We start from the raw sequence: 23,834 nt of genomic DNA, 5'->3' as shown, positions 1-23,834 counted from the left end.
CAGTAGAGTCTCAGCTGCAGAGCAACCACGGGTTGCCAGTTACGTCAGAAAACGAATTTGAATGTAGTAACCGTTTTGGCCACATTCTTACATATGGCACCTTTAAGTATTGACTAGTTCAGCAGAGACATTATCAGGCAACCGACGACACTAGACACACACAAGAATGTGCTGTTGCTAGAGCTGCAACTAACGATTATTTTCATAATCAATTAATCTGTCAATTACTTTCATGATTAGTCGAGTAATCGTTTTGTACCATAAAGTGTCAGAAAATTTTTAAAAAATGGGGATCAGTGTTTGTCAAACCTGGAAATGATGATGTTCTCCAAATTATTCCGTTTTTAATGATTTCTTTGTTATGTGGAGCAAAGAAAAGCTAAACAAAAAAGCTGAAACAATCAGAAATCTTGTTTTAATCATGAAAAAAGCTTCAAAACTGATTAATCGATGATTGAAATAGTTGACAGTTAATTTAGTGATCAATTAACAATCGATTAAACAAGTAATTATTTCAGCTCTAGCTGCTGCTGCTTCTTAATATTGTTATTATGGCAATGAAGAATGTTCTTTAGACAGATTAAACAAGCATATTACCATGCATTAGGACGCTGAATCTCTTTTGTTTTTGTAATCAACATAATTAGATAAACTGATAATGGAAATTTGCTCTTCATTTGCTGTAAGCCTAAGGTGATTAATTAGCCGATTTTCAGCTCTCAAGAGATATGAATCACAAAAAAATTGAACATGCATGAAACCGAACACCACTGAAATGCACCACGTGAAACCAGAAGCTTCTCTTTTCTCAGAAACTTGAAGAATGAAAAGGCTTCTCTGATGACAAACTGGTAGTTTTGATACTTCAATTATGCCCACACACCAGAAACGACACTGTAACCAACTAAAATATGAATATTCAAAACCACATCCAGACAATACCTCAGGAAGCACACAGGGTTTACTTGGGTGTACAGGGTGTGTGTGTGTCAGTGTTATGACATTTTCTGTCAAAAACATTGACCTTGTCAGGACCAGTAGGAGACCATGGAGACAAAAACCTGTTCCTTAAAAGGCAGAACCTAATTTCTGAGGAACTGCTTAAGCTTAGGGCTAAGACTTAAATTGTGGTTATAGTTAGAATTAAAGAGCAACTGGTTATGGTTGAGGAATGGAAATCTGTGTTCAGGTATTACTCATGTTGTGGGGACCAACATCAGTTTACAAAGTCACATTATAGGACTTAATAATGGAAATGATAACGCTTTAAGGTGAAGACATGTTGTATGGTTAGGTCAATAGTAGTCTCCAGGATGTCAATGTAAGGTTATGTCTTCTGAAGTCATTCAAACCAGACTCACACAGTGTGTGTGTGGACATGTTTTTCTATCTTTGTAGGGACCAAAATACATACAAATCTATATTTCGGGGGGTCCTCACAAAGTTAACCCTAGAACACCATGGTCGGGTTTTTTTTTTAGAATTTTTTTGTTCCCAAATTCCTAATTTTCCAGTAATTTTGGAGCATTTTTATATGGTCCCCTCATGATGCTTTTCTTTCATTTTGTTAGACATGACACAGTTCAAAATAAAAGAACACTACTCAAATTTGTCATGTATTGTCATGTTTTGATATATTTTGATGACAAGTACTTTTTATTGGGTGTATTTATTATCTCTGGTAAAAATCACCGGGCGTTAGTGATGGTGTTTTGAATGTGAGCGATAGTGTTCTAGGGTTAAAGGGCCTTTTTCTGAGTAGACCTCATTATGGTTAGGGTTAGGCATTTAGTTCTGATGGTTAAGGTTATGATAAGAGGCTAGGTAATGCAGCCATAATACACAATACAAAGTGATTTAAATAAAAAAAAAAATAAAAAAAAAATATACATTTCTGATGGAGATTGTCACAGAAAGATTTGTTTCCAATCTAGTTTTTGGCAGCTCTAGTTATACTTTAAAACATTATATCAAGTTGCTTTTGTTTTTTCATCACATCGTCACATTTTACAATGTGAGGTTTTTCTTAAAAAAAAAAGGGACAAATCTTATTGAGATATTATTTCAATTATGTTAAGAAAACAGTAAAAGTCTGCAGCCCAGGGATTTCAAATCATCGATCTATGGATTAATCTAGAGCTGCAACTAACGATTATTTTCGTAATCGATGAATCTGTCGATTATTTTCATGATTAATCGATGAATCGTTTGGTCATAAAATGGCAGAAAATGTTAAAAAACGTTGATCAGTGTTTGTCAAAGCTGATAATGACGATGTTCTCGAAAGTCTTGTTTTGTCCACAAACCAAAATTATTCAGTTTTAAGGATTTCTTTGTTATATGAAGCGAAGAAACCAAGAAAATATCCACATTTAAGAAGCAAAAACAATCAGAAATCTTGTTTTTAATCATGAAAAAAGCTTCAAACCGATTATCGATTATCAAAATAGTTGGCGATTAATTTAGTAATCGATTAATAATCGATTCATCGATTAATCGTTTCAGCTCTAGATTAATCAATGACATGACACAATGTGGTCTAATGTTGGCGAAATATGGAAAAAATTTCAGCAGCCTCTGCATCTCAAATACCGTCATATTTGAGGAGAAATTTTTCATAATTTGAGCCCCTTTATTGACAGTCGCCACGTTACGAGCAAAAATAATACAGATGAGAAGCAGCAGAGAAAAGAGAAACATCGCCACCATCATCATCACCATCATCACCTCAGCCCCCTTTAAACAAGCTGAGGTATGTGTGCATGGACGGATACCTGTCACTAGCTACTGGGCCAAATGAAACTCTACACACTAAAGACACACATATGTGTAAACTCCACATATTCACATATGCAGTTGGTCTGACAGAAAGAGCCAGGAGCTAACAGGGGTCCCCACGTGTGTGTGTGTGTGGCTGTGGGAGTGATCGAAGATAACAGCCGCATCACATTTGCGTGGCCACCGCTGATTTGCATTTAGTGATTCACAAGGAGACAGATGGACAGATGATGACAGAGAGCGCAGAAGAAGAAGAAGAAAAGCGGAGGAAGTGAGGGAACGAAAAACTGGGAGGCAGTGAGATGCAGAGAGAGAGAGAAAGAAAAGAAGAGAGAGCAGTGACAAGATGCTGTCCAGGGAAGCAATTAGAAGGATTCAGCTGCTGTCACTTGAGACAAGATGGAGGGGGAAAAAGTAAGAAATGCTAAAAGAAATGCTGAGTATCTTAATGACTGTTAGGTATTGTTGTGCGCGTCTGTTCTCGTCACACACACACAAGAACAAACAAAGAGCCAAGTGCTCAACTCTACTGCTAATGGGATCATTTAAATAAATGCCCTTAATGTGCAGTAAAAGAGCACAAGATCAAACTCTACAGGTACAAAATCAACTTAAATGTGCTTAAAGGAAGGGACACGTTCACATTGAGCAGATTCACAAACCAATAACGTGGAGAATATGACAGGTTTTGTACACTGACTATATTCTGTTGTATAACTACTTTAGTTTGTTTGTTTTTTCCATCCGTGCCTCAAAGTGTTCACAGCATGCACAAACACTAAATTAAGAAAATGACGTTATAGTCATTAAATTGTGCTAAGATTAATCTCCCCAAGGGTGAAGATAAATTAATTTAACAGACCTTAAAAAAAAAGTGTAATATTTTTCTGTGCATTGATTTCAGAAATGAGCAGAAAATGTTGATAAACCCCTCAAGTAAGTGAGGAAAATCTCCGTTGATTTGATCGATGTCAAAATTCTTCCTTGGCCCATGGCTATACTACGTTTCACGAAAAATCAGTTTCGTAGTTTGAATGCAATCCTGTAAACAGACAGCGGCAAAACACTGAAAACTTTGAGCGTAAAAAAAAAAAAGTGATTCTCAGGCATTCACCTTCAGACAAGGGAAGTACAAACCGAACCACAGTGCTACTGGTAATGAGTGTAATGTTTTCAGACGTTTGCAGAAACCCCAGGCGGCGAGCCACAGCCATTTCTCCAACCGTCACGTTCACCATTCTCCGTCTCAACTAAAATGCAGCCTTCCAGACATCACAAATGACTCGCAAAGCTTGTCCCAAAAAAACCAACAGCAACACAAAGACACAATATTAATGTGTAGAAGACAGAATTAAGAGAAGTAAACAGAGAGCAACAAATAACTTTGAACAATTATGCCATTGTGACATTAAAAATGTGCTAAAAAACGATGCCTGGTGATACTTCTGTTACTGCGGGTCACAGCACAGCGGGTCTATACTTGTCTCTCAGTTTGTGTATTTTTCTATTATGTGCACACAGACACACACACACACACACATAGTGACAGGTCACTGAACCTTTTGCCAGCATATGTTTGTTTGTCTTCATTACTGGACAGTGCAGAGACAAACACAAAGGCCTCCATTGAAAACCAGGGATTCCCACGATAACCCCTTGCTATTGTATTCCAGATCCCTGGTTCCGCAACACTGCCGAATGAGCACACACACACACACACACACACACACAGCGCTGGACTGGTGGTCTGTCATGTGGAAGCCGCTCGAGCTCAGTGTGGCTGGTTGTTGGATGGATGGACTGATGCCTGCAGATTCTTAACAGGCTGGCAGACGGTGTCATATGCCTGTCTGTGCCTATATGTAAATACGTGCGTGGATGTGCCTGTCGACTTGCGTGTCTGCCACCTGCAGAGGTTTTCACTTCCCATTCAGACCCGAGTTCAGTCTCGGCAGACGAGTCCTGATACCATGCCACTCAAACTGGCCTCAAACTTTTCACATAATTCAGTTTCGAAAAAAAGTAAACTCTGCCCAAAGGGGCAACTTTCCTTTAGTCCAACATTTTCTCTCTTTTTTTGTGGTTGTTTAAATTAAATTCAATTATATTTGTGTACGCGCCAAATCACAACACACAGAATGCTTTACAACATTACAGAGAGCAGAGAAACCCAACACTGATCAGGCATGAGGCATCGGTGGAGAGAGAGAGACTTCTCTTTAAACCAGCAAACATTTGAATGTCATGTTTGTAAATAACAACTTAAAGACACAGTATGTAATGTAGGCAGCTATAGCTATAGCAAATAATGAGGCCCTCTGGATTTATTTTGATTTTATGGCTGTAGAATTGTCATAAAATGTTCAACGAGTGAGTGATTCAGCACTACTATCTGGCAGTTGTTCAACCGTTTACGGTACTTCACCGCGGCACAAATGTGTGACCCGCTGGCGAATCTCGTCTGTGATTGGACGGTCGTTCCGCAGAGGTCTCGAGGGCTACCGTAATGACAAGTATATGGGTACAAAGCTCCATCTATCCGTCTTCTACAGCTTTGTCCTCCACGTGAGGGTCACGGCTCTGCCAATCTCAGCTGACATAGGCCGATAGGCGTGGTCACAGCCTGGACAGAACGCCAGTCCACAATTTTGGAATTTTCTAGATGTCACAAACGGTCTAGAAGTTACGGTAATGACAAGTACGCTTGCCAAATACTGTCGGCTAAAAAAAAAAAAAAAGAAAACGATGTTAGGGCACAGCATGGGATTATGGGAATTGATGATTGTGTGATCTTTATGGTAACATCTTTGTTGGCAGGATGCACAGCAAATGGCAATAAATAGTTATGATCCATTAGTGACAAATTCACATTAGAAAACTATTGTTTTTATTTAAAAAATAATTTAATAAAATATATTTTTTGGAATTTGCCCTGAGAGGCTCGAGCTGATACGCATAGAGCAGATAACGTCATTAAAAGGTGACCAACCTGAAACAATCCATTACCTTGAAGAGAAATAGTGATTTCATTGTATTCAAAGAGTCTTCTGGCTAATGTTAGCACAATACTGAACAAAATATATATTACATTCGTCTCGTGGCTATAAATTGGCTCAGGAATTTTGTTTAGTGAGATTGTTGTGTTGAAATAAAGGGAGAAATCACACATGTATGAAAACCGAGCATGCAAAGTGAACAAGTCGGGATAACTATATATTATCACTCACTCACTCTCTACTGTTTATCCTCCACATCAGGGTCGCAGGGACCACATATATATATATATTATATCACTGAATAATTTTCCTTTAAAAACATATTATATAGATTTTTTTGCCTCGTAGGTTTTCTGTCTTTTTCAACATTCCTGCAGGACCTAAACTCAATCTTTATCTATCTGACGTGTTTTTGCAACAATAATCAATAGCAACTGATTTGAAGCTTTTTAATTGTGATCATTTTTTTTTGTTATTTTAATTACAAACACACAATCTTCATTTCTCAAAAGCCTTTTGGGCAAAAGGTGACATAGAATGTGTTGGATGTAAAGCCAAAAATGTGTGTGTGTCTGATTATATCTGTTTATAATCTGTATTGATCATGATATTTTATCCAAGGCCGGTAAACCCAACAGAAAGTAGTAATGTGAGAAAGAAGACTGATAAAAAAAAGGATGCTGAGCTTCTTGAACGCAAGCCATTGGACAACTAACAAGCTGCTGGTTAAGTGTGTGTGTGTGTTTGTGTTTGCTAATGGTGAGGGAAGGAAACGAGGAAGGGAATAAATAAGGGGAGGAGGGGGGGGTCTAGGAAGCTGAAGGCAGTAAGACGTGGAAAGCAGATCAATAAACAATGAGGAGGAACAGATACTATCTAGAAATATCCCGGCAATAAAACCTTTAAAAAGGGAGATGTAGCACTGAGGAAGGAACAAAGGTAGTGGATATATTCTGAATCTGTGTGTCATAGGGTCAGCGTTCGGGAGGATGAACAAAAAAAAAAAGTCATCATTAGCCAAGAAGCTGAAGCAACAGCCACAAATGGAGACGCAGAGATCCGTCCACACAAACAACAGCGAAACACACAGACATAAACACTCCCCATCATCGTGACCGAATAAGTCCAACGGTTGAGGCCGCCTGAGTGAACCGATATGGTCATGAAGTGCTGCTGTATGCCAAAGCTGCACCGAGCTGTACATTTCAATTAGAGCAGAGGTCAGAGGAGGATCAGCTAACTGCTCACCGGAGGAACAGTGAGAGGCAGAGCAGAGGACAACACACTATTCATGTCATCTCTAACGCCACCACCACCACCACCCAGTTAAGTCAACACAAGTGGAAAAAGTGCACGTCAAGTATAACTGCCATATAATCACACTCCCAGGTGAGATTATTAACATGTAAATCCTATGAGAAGCCAGTTGCAATGAAGACTGAAGTGACTTGATAGCACTAACAAACACAGATGAGTCTCTAAACCCATGGCTCTCAAACTAAGGTGTGTGTACGCGCCACAGTTTTGTCCTAACTTGTACGACCTGTGGTACTCTATTCACGCTACATCTGATAAAATCTAACAATTTAACAGAACAAATGACACACACATTTCCTTGTGTCTCACGGTCTGTACCTCAATCTTCATATTAAGCACTTGTATATTAAAAAAAATATCACCTAAATAATCAATACATGAAAACATTAACTGTCAAATACACATTTGTTTCTGACAGCCAACATTTGTAATGTGCAATGGTCAGTGTTGCAATGTAACATAAAAGTACAAATACTTCACGTCAGTACTACTTTTTGTTATTTATTTTTAAAGGTGCATTATGTAATTTAATCTGAAGCAACTGGCCATAAAATCCTCCAGATATGTCACAGAGACTCAGGAATAATGTTCATATAACAAACTGAACTCACAGTACAGACAAAATATTTGCATTAAAACAAATATTTTGCAGACTGCAAATCATGTTTTGGCATGTGGCGCCACCTACCACCGTCTACCAATCATTGCGGTCAGTAGAGTCTCAGCTGCCGAGCAACCACTGGGTTGCCAGTTATGTCAGAAATAAAACCTAAAAGACCTCGGTATTTTGAATTTGAATGTAGTAACCGTTTTTGGCCACATTCTTACATATGGCACCTTTAACTTTTACTCGTTACTACCAAATCAAATGAGAAGAAGAAAAGTTGGTAATGGTCTGTATTTATATAAAGCTTTTCTAGTCTTGATGAAGTGCTTTATACTTCAGTCTTCACCCATTCACAGCAAGTGTCTTGCTCAAGGACACATATAGATTGGCAGAGCCAGAAATTGAACCCACAACCTTCCTGTTGAAACACAACTTGTCCTATAAGTTTTGATACTAATATACTATAGTAATATTATAAAAAGTGACTTCAACTACTACTAAAGTAATTATCTGGTAAGCGGAGGAAAAAAAGTGCATTCGAAATTGAAACTTTAATGTGTTGTCTTAATATTATTGGCCCAGCCCTTAATAATCTTGGTATATTTGTTCCGATAATTTCCACACAAGAAAACGACTGTAGATAGAAATAGATTTTACATTTAAAGAAAAAACTTATCAGAAATGAGGGAAAGCGCGGTCAGCTGTCGGACAGAAAGCGTGGCTATCTTTCAGCTGCTGAGTCACAGTGATAAAGTTTGGTTTTCTTGGCCTAAATATCAAATTTCTTACAAATCAAACCAGTACTGGGCTCATAAAAAAGACTGCATGTATTATAATTAAAGAAATGTTCATGAAAAGCAGGATCACACTCTCTGTACACAGACGCGCAGCTCTAACGTGAAAATGAAACACGTGTAAAAACAACCGCCCTGCCTGTGCTCTCTAATGTACAATGAACTCGCTTATAAAAGGACTTCAAACACACACACACAAACGCGCATTTAAAACCAACAAAAGACTCCTCCCAAGAGAGCGACAGAGCAGCGAAACACTGGTTCATGCTCGACTGTGTTTGTTTGTCTGCATATGTGATACTCTCTCAACTCTGGGAATACGTCTGCATTTCACACCAATTACAGTAATCTCTTAGCACACATATTAAAAACGGTGCAGCCATTTTCTCCTCCCTGGAGGAACGATGCCACTTCTCATCCTCGTCAACAGAGCCTGACCCACATGGGTTTCTCAGATACTAGAATTGATGTTTGAAGGCAACGAGGAAACCGACTCCAGTGTAGAGCTGCAACTAACGATTATCTTCATAATCGATTAATCTGTCGATTATTTTGTCGATTAATCGATGAATCGTTTGGTCCATAAAATGTCAGAAAATGTTAAAAAACGTTGATCAGTGTTTGTCAAAGCTGGAAATTACGATGTTCCCGAATGTCTTATTTTGTCCACAAACCAAAATGATTCAGTTTTAATGATTTCTTTGTTTATGTGGAGCAAAGAAACCAAGAAAATATTCACATTTAAGAAGCTAAAACAATCAGAAATCTTGTTTTTAATCATGAAAAAAGCTTCAAACCAATTATCAAAATAGTTGCCGATTAATTTAGTAATCGATTAATAATCGATTCATCGATTAATCGTTTCAGCTCTACTCCAGTGTAGATGAACCTGGTGAACACATGAATAATCTATGTACAACTGTCACTTTAGCTTCAAAGTCTGGCTGTAGCTTAAAACAAATGTTTTAGCCAAAATTTTTCTTGGCATTTTTGTTGAATTACAATTACTGTGTAAAGAGCAACATGATACATTTGACCTCCTTGAAAAGTCTAAAAAAAGTGAACTTCCATTTACTTTATATCATTAATATTGCATTAGAGAGCCTGGGGGGGTTGAAGAAAATATTAAAAGCAATGTCACATTTGATTGATAACAGCAGTGCTCTGCATTGTTATGTTCTCAAAATAATCTGGAACATAAGAGTGTGTAAATCCTTCAACCGTCCAGAATGAATTTGTTGAGAGATTATTAACCATGCTGAATGATTCATAGGCAACCGATTTGTGCATCATCACATTTTTTTAAAACTTTTTCACAATTCAATGTTGTGTAACAACGGTGGGTAAACTTGTTGATGGCCTCTCCCTTGTTAAAGCTGAACAAACGCCATCATAGACAGACACATTCACCAAGACGGATGAACAGATGGACAGAACTCTGCCACGAGCTCAGCAACGAAGTTAACTGAGATGGATTACGCTCATTCTGTCCCTGTCTCTGTTCTCACCACCTGCTGATACAATGAGACAAAGCTCACCTCACTCTCAGGTAAGTGACAGACTGTTGTGAAGAAGAGTCCTGTATTAGGCCTACACTGGATTTACTTGGAAAATTACCATTGAAACAACAAAACAAAAAGTACCTACCTCTATGTTAAAATGTAACATGTTAAGATGTTTTTTAGTAAATATGACCTTCTAATGCTGAAAATTCAACAAATGTTAATTTTCAGTTCTTTACAACATATAAAATGTTTTTGAACTCTGTTGTGCGTAATGATTTGGAACAGTGCATTTCCAGTTTTTTATTTTTGAAAAAAAATACTGCCATCATTGGGAGGTTTGTCCAACGACATTGGAATTACTCTTAAATTATACAATTACGCAGACTATCATTTGCATCGCCTAATCAGAGAAAAATATAATTTACATAATCATTTGGAACAGAGTGTAGTACCTCCTCATCGCGGGCAGCATTGTCATAGCACGGCTGCACGAAATGTTGTTTTATACAAGAAAAGCAGTTGTTTTCGATGTACTGAATCAGAATCAATTAATTAATTAATTAAAAAGATTAGTTCAGCACATCCTGCACAGACTCCATCTGACACAGTCGCTGAGCTGAAATACAGCTGAACGGGTCGTGATTCGGCTCACGATTGCTGGCTTTCGGCTGTGCTGCTCTTCCAGTGACGACACTCTCTGACCAATCAGTGGCCGACAGACTGTTGACGTCACATTTTAGTATCGGCTCTCGCTTGAAACCTCGCCTGATCAGGTACTAAAAAAGCAGCAGGTTCTATCACAGCGGGTTGAGTTGAGCTCTGCCGTGCAGAGTTGTGCTAGAACTTTATAAAAACCGCAATAAATAACTAAAAATCTTTTGGCAGGGGCCTTTTTTTTTGCCTCTGAAATATGTTTCAGGGATATTTTCCAGGACAATTTTATCAAATGGATATCTTCTATCGTGGCACTGCCAGGGTTCTCATCAAATCTAATTTTATCATCTTTTTTATTACCAGCGAGAGTGGAATTTAATGACAACCGCACTACTACAACATTTTACATGATATAATGGAGGAAAATACATGAAAATATGTCCAGTATTGTTGGCAGTTGTTCCGATTCAGCCCATCTTTTAACCACGAATAATAACATCTTTGACAGCTTTTTTTAGAGGCTGAGTGAGGGCCAGACCCTGACACTGTTCCAGTAACATTATCTATTTTGGGCCTATTTCTACATCATTTTGTTTGAGTTGAGGTATTTAACATAATAAACCGCTCCATGTCGAGTGAGCAGATCAGCCAGTTACCGTGGGTCTCGGCTTGCTGCCCTGGCAAACAGTGCTGTGGGCTCGTGTAGCAGGAAAGAGAAGGAGTTGTGTGTGTGTGCAACAGGTGATTCAGTGACAAATCTGACTCTGGCTTAGCAAAAGTTTATTACAGGGGGAATTAAAAGCCAGAGTCATTTACATTCTTAAGAGCTATTTCAGATATTTCAAGGGCATTTATCCCTGAGCCTCTGCTCATTTTCTGATCCCGGTATAAACCTACTCATTTGTCACATGTGCAAGTACTTCACAATAAATATTTGTTGTTGTTGTTGCGATCAGATCGTAGATGTTGAGACTGAGTTGACAGATCATTTTCCCGGTCTATTCCCAAATTGACGTGGCTCATTCGTGTGAACGAGTCTTGCAAGTCTGGCAAGTGTGGCTCCTCTAATGAATTAATTGTGTGCTTAAACGAAAAGCAAGATGTTCTTCTGTGAAGCAGAATCGCTGCTCGGGAAACCAATGTTGCCCCGGTGTTTGATTTAGGGCAGGTAGCGTCAAACTCATTTTCACTGAGGGCCACATCATCATAATGGTGACCCTCAAAGGGCCAGATGTAACTGTCACACAGAGTAAATGTAACTAAATGTAACCAAATATAATGTTAAGTAAAGGTAACTACTCCGTAACATATTGCTAAATAACTTTCTGTATTTATTACTTATTCAAGTTACAAATATGATGCATTATTATAGATGTAACCTGGTCCACGATAGTGTTTCTTGACAAACTAACAGTTTTAAAAGTCTGTATCTGGTCAGGGCAGACCTGCTCACACACCTTCAGCATGCACTGCTTCAAAAACACACCGTCAGAAAAAGACTTTGAAGCATGGGCGATTTCTTCAGCCACAATAAAGCTAGTTTTCTCTGCCACATTGTTTTTTGGTTGTGGCTTTTGTGAACACATTCTGCTGCGATCACAGTCTCAATCGTCGCATTGATGCATATACAATGATGCACTGCGATCTAGAGGCGGGATGCCGTCACTTTGCGGGTAACGCAATCGCCATGCATTATGGGAAATGTAGTTTATGGTCAACGCACGCCTTAAAGCAGCATAGACCTATTTTAACACAGATTTTTAAGACCAATTAATCACTCGTGGGCCACGTAAAATGAGGTGGCAGGCCACATCTGGCCCCCGGGCCTTGAGTTTGACACGTGATTTAGGGGATTACAGATGTCAACAGCTGTGGAGCAGAACAAGACGAAGAAGAACACTAATAGGAGAGGGAAGGAAATTAAGGAAAGGAACAAATAAGAACACAGAAGGACAATTAAGAAGTAATGGATGACTGAATCTGGAAGAAAGCAGTAACACCACTGTGCACAACAGTTCTACATCAAGGTTGATTCAGAACTTTAGGGAAATTTCAGGCATCGACTTCAAATCTGAGTCAGGGAGAGAGTCACACTTGAAATTTCTGTGTTGCATGGTGGCAGTGACGGGAGTAAACAGAAACCTGTGTGTTTATTTTCTAAGCCATGAGAGTGAGGAGGCAGAAAGAAAGAGACAGTGGGAGAGAAGATGCGAGGGTGAGTCACACTGTAAACACTTGGTCGGGGAGATGTTATCCAGCTGCCATGAACACTGATCCAATGGCTGGTGAGTTCAAGCTGACTGTCATGTCACACACACACACACACACACGACCATCAACACCCTTCCTGTAAGAAGAGAACACACAGAGGAAACACAGCTGTGCATTTTATGTGACACGTTTATAAACGTGCACAAGCATGAATACCTAAGGACAAACAATGAAACCGCAGAAAGTGATGCTCCATTCATCACACAGACACACACACACACACACACACACACACACGCACCACTCGTGATGCTACAATGGCTTGAAAACCATCTACCACACATCTACACGAAATCTCCAAAAAACAGACGTAAAAATCACACATGCACACAAATGCAGACGCCAGAAAACCAGGGAGCGGTGTACTGTACTTAATGATAATTAATGGTTTGACAATTACCTATGGTTTCTGTGGTCATGATTTTTTTTCTTCCTGGGAGCTACAGTAAAAATAGAAATACAGTGGACAGAAAATTAATTTGAAAATGTTCTCGAGAGTGAAGGCAAACAGTCTGACTCGAAGCAGACTGGCGTCTACAGTTCGGTCAGGTTCTCGTCTTGGCTCCGATGAACGTGTTTTTTCAAACCTTTGCCGGCTTGATACTGCCACTCTGAAGTCATGCTTGGTTTTGTGCTCAGATCAAGACTTTAGGATCTAATGAAGGAAAAAGGAGATGCTCTCAACCCTCTGTGCTGTGACTGAACGCTCCGTCTGCTCAGCAGCAAGAACTCAGACCTGATCAAACGCTGATATGAAGTGCAGTGTGTGAGCAGGAAATGGTGCACAGCATCTGGTTGTGAATAACTTCAGCAACATGTTGGTGCATATTACCGCTGAACATCCCTCATCTCACACTTCCCTTAAAAGTGAGTAAGTAAGTACATTTTTTCTTCATATAGCACTTTAACAGATGATCGGAAAAGTGCTACACAAGTAAAATACATAAAATAGTGACAGGGTAAAAACATAGGTTCGTTTCAACAAAAAATAGGAAAAACACAATTAAAAGAATAAAGCCTAATGTCGTCGCGTCTTCACTTTTTATTCTGCGCTTAGACGAGCGTTTTCGCGAGGAAATCTGCGCGCATACGGTGACGCAAAAGTGTGTAGAATTCGATTGTGTATGCATGCCAGGCGGCTAGGTGGCGCTGTGATATACTACTATCACACAACACCGCCATGTCTGAGCGCATGCGTAGAATCTTACAGATCCTTCTCTGTTCCGTAATACTAGCTGTGCATATCCTGTAGATTTCGTGGAAAGACTTCTGTAAGTTTATTAGAGCTGCCAGAGCAGCTCGAAGGTCAGACGCATGGAAATAATCCGACGCGTTTGTTTATTTCCCTGTATCGGCACATGTATGCGACGTAAACGTGTACGCGATGTGAACAGATCTGAGCAGAGTTTCGCGTTTTAGCAGCCGGAAACACTACGGTGGAGCGTATTCAAGTTTTCCCATTCTGGACGCCTTCCATGTCTGAACAAAAGGCACTTCCGCTAAAATGTTTTGCCGTTTTTACCCGCAAGCGTCCTCGTGTAAATGGGGCCCGTGTAAACGAATAGCCTGATTCAAAAGAAAGGTTTTTAACCCTTTAAGACCAAGTGTATTGCAGGTGGCGTGTGCACAACCGCACTTTGCGTCACCATAATTAATACTGTTCACATTTCAGATTTAATATGCAAAATCTGGTGTGCATGTACAACTACAGTGTTTTTTTTTTTGTTTTTTTTGTTTTAAAAATAAATAAAACATAGTTTTTCTTCATTAAAAATTGTTAACACACTATTTTAACATGTAGAGAATTGTGAATAACTGCCAGATATTGAAAGATATTCTGGAAAAACAGCCAAAACACATTTATCTGGCCCTTTTATGGTTAAAATAAGCAAAAAATATAAATATTTTAAGGCTTAGGTTTTAAAGGGTTAACTGCTTTTTGAAAATGACAACAGTGTCTAGGCAGCAAAGGGAAAAAGGGAGAGTGTTCCACAGTCAGTGAATCTGACCTCAGACTACGAGTCAGTGATGTAAGGAGGTTACAAACATTCTTAAGGTTAGGGTCAAGATTTCAAAATGGATTCTAAAATTCTCTCTTCAGTGAAGTGAGGCTAAAACAGACATGATCTGCGCCCTTTTGTGAGTTCCAGTTAAAAGCTTTGCAGCAGAGTCAAGTGCCTTCTTATTTAAACAGGTAAAAAGACTATTACAAGAGTCCAGACGTGAGGATGTAAAAGTGTGAGTGTGATAACCTACTTTGCCTTTAGTTACCATAAAAACAATAGAAAGATGCTTAGTTTGTCCATCGTGGGCTACAAAATGGCAGCCTCTGTAGAGCCAAGCCAGCTCCCATAAAACCCATAACCCAAACAATCAGGTGATTTAAAACTGATTGAAATTAAAATGAAGTTTAATTACTTTATCGTCAATTTCTGCCAAATGAAAATCATTTAACTTGGACCTTTAATAATAGCACTGAAGCAGTTTCCTTGCACCAAACCCCCATCGTGTTTCTGTTGCTCGTTGGTTACTGCTGTAGAATAAAAGTGGATTAATATGCCGATGGTGGTCTTTTGCTTCACAGATTAAGATGATAATAATAAAATATGCCACAGGAAATGAATGGTTTTGGAGTTTTTATTCAAACAATCTCTATTTCAATGGGATGTTAATTAGGTTGTGGAGACTGACTGTTTGACTTTCTAAGCACATCTTCGGCTACTGCTGATGTGTACCAACGTATCATTCATCATACAGTATAACATTATACTTTCATTACATTGCAGCAGTTGTATCTCTATGGTGAATTTGTATGTGTATAAAAATGTGAGTACATTAATTTTTCCAACAATTGGGATTTTGGAAATTCTACATCCATAACTTCTGCTCATGGAAAGAAAGCAAATAAGCTTATTTCCACAAATACTAATAAGTATATTTATTTCTTGCCCTATGCACAATGATTGTTTGACTGCTAATTCAATTCCACTCACACACTGTGGATGCACAGCTGAAGACCCAGTAAAGTGCGGCGTCAAGTAAGTTTTTTTTTTCTCCCCCCGATCAACGGTTCACTAGAAAAACTGACAGTCAGGAGTTTCCTCCACTCTGCTAATAAATGGAAGAATGTCTGTCAATGTTTGACAACTGCTCTTCCGATTGACTTCAAATTGGCCGCGGTTCGTAACCGAGGACCCGAGGAAGTGCGATAGTGAGGCGAGGACTTTTGGGTGAAGAAGTGTTGGAGAAAATTGACACGTCTTCCATCTCAAACTGTAAAATCTGCGTTTGCGATGACCACGGTGAACTTTGATGACGTCTTTGACACCGTCATCATCATCACCGCTGTCATGGTCACCGTCATCATCTCCCTCTCACCCCTCTTTCCCCCTCTCTCTTTTTCCCTTTTTTGTGAAATGAGACCTTTCATTGAATACATTTTTTATGATAAAATAACTTCAAGGTGTCTCAATATTACTTCTTTGAATTGTGACGGAAAAAATAACTGAAATACACCTTTGTTAAGAGAGTTCTGTCAAGGGCCTTGGCAGAAAAGCACAAAATGAAGATAAGTTAAGGTTATGAGTTTTATTAAGATTGAACACCTGCAAACGCAGGTGTGTTTTTGACGTATTTTGTCTGCTTCAAGGTAAGAGCACAAACTTTCAAAGCTTCCCAGCTTAACATTCGAGCACGAAACTGATGAGTGACGATAACGAGATGAAACTGACCAGATAGCACAGCGAGAATGAGCAACACAACTCATTATTCTGTCCATCCTCACAGAAAAACCTCACTACTATGTATGTAATTATGCAACAAGAAGACCCAGGTTCGCGACACATTCGGAACAAGGGCATGGAGTGTTACTCCGGGTTCTCCAGTTTCCACCCACTGTCCAAAAACATGCAATATGATTAGGTCAATTGCACACTCTATATCAAGGCTATTCAACTTAAGACCCGGGGGCCAGATCAGGCCCTTCAAGCAATTTGGACCGGCCTGATTGCACCTTAATGTTGTTTCCAATGTATTGTTACCTCTAATTTCGTAAGAGCCAATTGTGACCGTTATACCCAAATGTTGGTGGTTTTGTTACTTAAATGAGCCAAGTGAACTTTGAACTGTGACATATTTCCAAATTTCACAAATTCAATCTGATTTTAAAAATTTTCAGTACTTTTTCCATCAGATTTCCATCAGGTTGTGCTGAAAAAAAAGGATATAAGACACTCTATATTGCACATTCTTATAGCCTCCGGATAAACTGTATGTTTATAGTGATATAATAAAAAAAAAGCAGCCAAAAAGTCTATCACCCTGAATTCTCATCCCTCTCCACTAAGTTCCACTAAGTTCATCAGAGCTCAACACCCGCACACAGTGGCCTAATTAGTAGAGTTACATGGCTACTGGTCCGACTGGGGCCCCCCACGTTTCATCAGGCTCTTATTTGCTCTTAAAACAGCATTAACCTTTTGGACAGGCTGGTGCTTTGATTTCTCCGCTGTCTCCAGCCTCCCCTCTACTCTCTGCCAGTGTTACGTTTCAGGGAGCTCGGTTGACTGCACCGACTAAATATAGGCACTGTGAGATTTCCCTGGAAAGAGAGACACTCGAGGGGCAGGTGGCCTCCTCATTGTGAGTGTTTGTGTTGTTCTGCGTGGAAAAGAAGGTACTGGACGATTACGTTGGGTTTAAAATTGCAATTGAAAATGTAAAAAAAAAAAAAAAAAAAGGTTCATTATGGTATACAGTGTTTGGAAAATGTATTAGACCACCCCAAAGCCACAGCTGTCCCAAATGAACAGCATTGGTAATTATCAAAATCATGTTTCTGTAGTGTTAATACACCAGTATGTAGGAAGATCTTTAAACAAAATGATGTGCTTTAATGCCTAAATATAAGTATTATTGTACTATTGTTTTCAAATTTACTCTTTGAGAAAAAAACATAGAAAATCACATTATTATTTCTTGATTAAGATGTCAAATAATAGTTATTTACTTAGTTTTAGTGGTTGAATCACAGAAATGTGGGTATAAAAAGGTGAATTCAGTTTATTTGCCAAATAAATAACAATAGCATTTTTAGTTTTGAACATGTTTTTGAAAGACTTGAAAATATATGTTTTCTCATTTTAATGACAGGTGGTTAAGCACTGTATTATTTGAAAATAAAGGTTTAGTAAGCGAAAGGGTTGCCAGTTCCAGTCCCTGCCAGGTCTAGGTCATCTTTGGTGCCTAATCTCCATTGCTCATTGTTAATTAGACACTCCAAGTTAACCCACAGGGGGCACATCTAGTGTACTCCTACTGCAGGTCCCAAGCCCGGGATAAATTGGAGGGTTGTGTCATGAAGGTTCATCCGTGTGACAAAAATCTTTGCCAAATCAAATATCCGCTATGGCGACCCCTGGAGAGGGAGAAGCCGGAAGAACACGACTGAGAGTCTGCAAAAACAAATCATCCTTGTTTATCTTTGCTCATTCAAAATGATACACCTATGATTTTTGCCACATTAGATTCAAATATTAGTGAAGTTTGAGTTCACACAGTGTGGAATAATACGATCAGCTTCATTCAACATGTATTTCTTCGTACAGCGGCGTTTAAATCTCGTTTTCCAACCCTGCACAAAGAAAGTGATTTGCTTTTGAAAAAACAGAAAAGCATGCCCTGGGAAATTTTTCAGAAGTGAAGGAATCCTCAAAAAAACACTTTCAACAGTTTGACAGGATAAATAAAACCCACCTCTGCGCTGCTGCTGCATACACACAACCACTCCCTCGTTCAGGTCAGCAGTACTCATTTACAGATACAGCTTACAAATAATATCAAATGTTTCTGTTCAAAGACTAACAAAGGGAGAATAATAACATCAGTGACCCTATGCAGCAGAGTCATTTTTATTTATACAGACCATTATCATAAATTTAGCCTGAAGGCTTGTATAGTCAGTACAACATATAACAATGCCTTCCTTATTTTAACTATATACTGTATTATTTGATATAACACTGAAGTTAAAATTAGATTTAATCACTTTTGGTCAATTTATAGAAAAAAAATATATATAACCCATTCACCAGTATAACCACTGCAACCACCACAGCACAGCTTCCCAACTTCCGGGCCACAGAGATACTGAATAAAACAATATTTTATTGATTATCAAAGTCTGAAAGAGGGAAAAAGGCCCAAGGAGGAGGAGAGCCGAAAAGAAAGCTGCATTCAATTGACAATATCAGGATTCCTACTTACAATACGGGTTTATTGCTACAGGCGCTACAGGCTCGCAAATGAGGCTATGAAACAAGCTCCAGAGCTCCCACTAGTTTAGGTTTTTATACGGGTCAGTGAAAATATTGTTTTACATGAAACTGGTCTGTGGCGCAAGAAAGTTTGGTGACCGTTGTTCTACGATATGTTTTTTTTTTCTGCTTCCTCTCAACCACAGTGCAAAGTCACTATAGCACTACTTTCCATTTAAAGGTGAAGTAAGTAGTTTATAGTGACATCTAGAGGAGAGGCTGAAATTTACAACAAAGAACTGCTCCTCTGCTCACCCCCTCCCTTCCCTGAGCGCTACGGTATCCTCAGCCGGTCAAATGTCGTCCTTGTCGTCTTTCTCCGTGTCAGCAGATGAGGTTCGTGAGGTGAGGGTGAAGCGGAGAGAGAGGAGGCGGGACTTCCGCTAGAAGTAAAGCGACGCTTGATTTGTTCTCTCGCGTTTGTCCTTACAGGCTCCGGTAGAAACATGGCGTCTCGCTGCTAACAGTGGCTATGCAACCGCGGCCCGCAACCATGTTATTTAACATGACTTTTTGAAACACTACGAAAATGAAACAAAAACTATTATACAGCGACTAGACAATGCAGGAGCACATAATATGTATAAAAAAGTGGATTTTGGGCCATATAAACCCATAAATACTACGCAGTGTCCCTTTAACTATGATCACATAATATACTTGATCGCTTATAATTCTGGATTTACTTTTCAGAATAATTTGAGAAAACCTGCGTCGGTGTGTATGTGCATGCTGCTGTTATCTGCTCATCTTTATGAGGACCATTTTCTTTACATCCATTCTTCTTCAAAGAGCTTTTTTTTTAAAAAAGGTAAGATCTTATATTCAGGATTAAGTTGAGGTCAGGGTAATGGCTTGAGTGACATAATTCATTATGTTAGCAAAAGGTTAAATGCAAGGAGAATGAGGGTGCTCACAAAAATACGAGTACAGGGATGTGAGATTATGTATGCAAGTCTCGCCAAGTCTTACCTGTTCCTTTATTGCGGTCGACAAAGCAGTACTTCAGCTCATATTCTTTCAGGATTTCATGGACTTCCTATAATGAGACAGAACGAGAAAGTCGTCAAAAAATGTGTTCAACGTGTTATCAGCTCAAGGGTAGCAGGTAAAAACATTTTTTTTTTGCATTTATCAAGCAATCTAACTTTGATTTAATTACAGCAAGCGTTGCCACAGCATATATTCAACAAATAACCCGTTACCACAGCGATACTGGTACGCTGAAACGGTCCGCTCTGCTGAAGAATTGTTTTTGTCTTTTCAGAGACAGAATATAATGAAGTGAGACAGAAAAAGAAAGAGCAAACAGAGACGCAATAGCACTGCAAGAGATAGCTCTTCTTCTCCGCCGTCTGAGTGCATCGTGAACTCCACCGCTCACGACTAACTCCGTTAGCCTTCCACGGATTCCTCCGTTCTATAGGCACTCAAGCCTCACCTGCACAAAAGTCAACTACGACACAAACAGGCATCAAGGGGATTTTTATTTTCTTAGATATGCTCCTGTGATATGAGGAACCTTGTAGGAGCCAGTCACTGTCAAACCTGTCCAAGAACACACAACGGTTCCAGATTGAACAGGAAAACAGTGTAGGTGGAAGGACTGAAGAGTGAGCGCACAAAAAAAAAGAAAAAAGAGAAAAATACACCCACAGCGCAAAAAAAACAACCTGTGAGCCTCAGTCTAAACTCTGCGACAGTGGAGAGATCACTTCAGCAGAGAGCAATTATTGCTAAGTGCCACACAGAGACTCAGTGGAACGGCAAGTCTACGGTTCATGATGTACATTTTGACGGGACTTTCTAACTCTTTTTATCCTCAGACACTGTAAACAATGAATTCACCACGATCAGAGCCTAAGGCCAATCAGTTTAAGGCTCGATATGTTGTGTGTTCGGAGATCGAGCTCTGTAAATCCTGGTTGAGATAGATAGATAGATAGATAGATAGATAGATAGATAGATAGATAGATAGATAGATAGATAGATAGATAGATAGATAGATAGATAGATAGATAGATAGATAGATAGATAGATAGATAGATAGATAGATAGATAGATAGATAGATAGATAGATAGATAGATAGTTCATTCTTCTCTGCCCATTTTCTGTAAACCCTACAGATGGCTGTGCACAATAAATATAACAAATAAACTCAGCCCAGTACGCATGGCACCAACAAACATGCCACAATTTATGTCACTGAAATCACCGTTCTTCCCCATTCTGATGCTCTGTTACAACGTCATCAGGTGGTTTTGACCACGTCTATACAGCCTAAATGCCTTAAGCTGCTGATTAGATGTTTGTGTTTAACAGGTCGCTGGCTAATTGGAGGTACAAACAAAAGATGTGCCGTTTCAACCATTCCATTGTTTTTAAAAAAGGGACAAAACACACACTTATTTGAGCAGAGATCACCTCAAATCTGAATGAATTTGGCAACATGCGTCACATTTCGCTCTACAACATCACCACAGCCCTGCTAATTTACTCAGAAGAGTTTTAGATGTCGACTTTATTGCTTTATTTTTTAGCATATGGCTTATAACTTACTTTACACATTACATTTCAGTACAGTTTCTCATTCCACCAGTTGCCTCAGGGTCTTTATGCATATTTGCTGCGCAGTATCGTCCTTGCCAACTGTAGACCATAATATTATCTTATCCAATATCTCAGAGAAAAAGTCAGAAACTGTCACAGCCCCCGGAAAAACTTGAGTGTTTGTCATGAATCGCTCATAAGCAAGGTGGGCATTCATCAGCCTGACATAGATCATATGCATGATGGGAAAAAAAAGTTCATGCAGTAGTATTTTCTGCAACTGTATTCAAATATTATGAAACAAACACTGACTGTAACACTGGGCAGGAGCAAATAAACCTGGGGGAAAAGTAACGTTACCTAATCTCAGTGCTTTTATTTACTCCTGGTGCGATCTAGTCAGTGATGATTTTTTTTAACCCTTTAACACCTAACCCTCAAAATGTCTGTCTGGACTTTTCTTTTTCTTAATTTAACAATGACTATCCTGTAACTGTAAGTGCTTTTTCTCCATTTTTCCCAGAATAACTTTGAACAATTCATTGCATGTTAAAATAGGGTATTAACAATTTAAAATGTTAGGACATACAAAAAGGTTTACTCAGAGAAACACTGTAGTTGTACATGAACAACAGATATTGCTCGTTAAATTTGGAATCGGAACAGCATAAAACCTATTTACGATAACAACGTTTTGAGCATCAATGTCCGAAAACAGGCCAAAAAAATGGAAACTATATGTGACCCGCCACGGACCAGGGGGCGCAAGTCGGCCCAGCGCAAAACGAGTAAAACATGAAAAAGTTTTTTTTTTTTTTTTTATGTACAGGTGATCTTCCAACTGTCTCCTCCAATTACCGTAATAACCTGACGTGCACCTTCCCAGCTTTCAGAAACCATTGTAATTTTTCCGATAACACAAACCGTCGTGTAACTACGGTGATGTAAAAATGTGCACAGAAAACATGAAAAACATTATTTCTATTATCAAAAAAAACTGCTTCAGCATGTGAGGTATTCTACTACATAAACACGTTTTTTTTTTTCTCTTTCACTGTCCCTCGAACCACTCTCCGGCCCACTCACTGACATGTTCTCCATCAGTGAAAGCCACGCGACGCAGCCCACACAGGAGGGTCGACGTGCTCACCCTTTAAAATGAATGTAGAGCGAGCCACAGTGACTGAGAGAGACGTGGAGAGAAAGAGAGAGAAGAGGAACGAGCAAAAAAGGAGAACACATTAGTTCTGTGCTACATATTCATCTATTCATGAGTCATCTGTCCTGCTACAGAAAGGGATGACAAGTAGGACTAGATGCTGCGAGGGGTTTTTTTGTTATACGACAATACACAGTAAACTGTGTGACAAATTAAAAAGAAATGTAAAACCCGCTCAGATATTAATGAGAACTGACAAAAAAAAAAGTTTGTCCTGATTTAAAACAAATGTGATTGAAACGGTGAAATAAAAATTGCAGACAACACGTTCGCGGTTTAGGAAAAATTCCAACGGTTTGTGAAAGCTGAGAAGTTGCACGTCAAAGCCAACGTGAGGTTATTACGGTACTTTCGCTTGCGGCCTGTTTTTGGACATTGAGACAAATGTTATTTTTAAAAATGTTATACTTTTCAAATTTCAAACGCAAAATCTGGTGTTCATGTACAACTACTGTGTTACAGTAGTACTTTTCTTAATTTCAAATTGGTAATAAGACTATTTTAACGTGCATTATACATATATACATAACATTTGCTGGCCCTTTTATGGTTAAAATGATGTGTTAAAGGGTTAAACGCCTAGTTCCTCCCTGTATATGGTGGTGATACTTGAGGGAAATGATGATAACATTAAATCCCTCCTCATGTGTCATTCTGCTGTTGGAGCACTGAGTTTGTCTGTCACAGCTCTGGCACATTTACACAACATTTAAATATTATTTTTAGTGAGTCCACACATCCTGTCCTCTTCAGCCACACAGTTCCCAGTTGGGCACGACGGCATGTCGTCCTTTCTGATATTCCAGGATTGTTTGCTCTTTACTTTCC

General features: G+C 39.0%; 1 protein-coding gene across 1 annotated transcript in view; it reads right to left on the bottom strand.

Annotated features, from left to right (window-relative positions):
- Positions 1-23,834, bottom strand: part of raver2 (ribonucleoprotein, PTB-binding 2) — a gene marked incomplete at both ends in the record, with an annotated part of 102,305 nt that overhangs the window by 65,754 nt on the left and 12,717 nt on the right. The window contains one exon of the mRNA XM_083888502.1: positions 20,209-20,275. Within this exon, the coding sequence (XP_083744628.1) occupies positions 20,209-20,275 (67 nt within the window). The remainder of the gene's footprint in view (positions 1-20,208; positions 20,276-23,834) is intronic.

Source organism: Microchirus variegatus, assembly GCF_963457635.1.
Source record: "Microchirus variegatus genome assembly, chromosome: 4".
NCBI classification, from domain to species: Eukaryota; Metazoa; Chordata; class Actinopteri; order Pleuronectiformes; family Soleidae; genus Microchirus; species Microchirus variegatus.
Note: the sequence above shows the minus strand (reverse complement) of the source record. Positions and strands in the feature narration are given on the sequence as shown.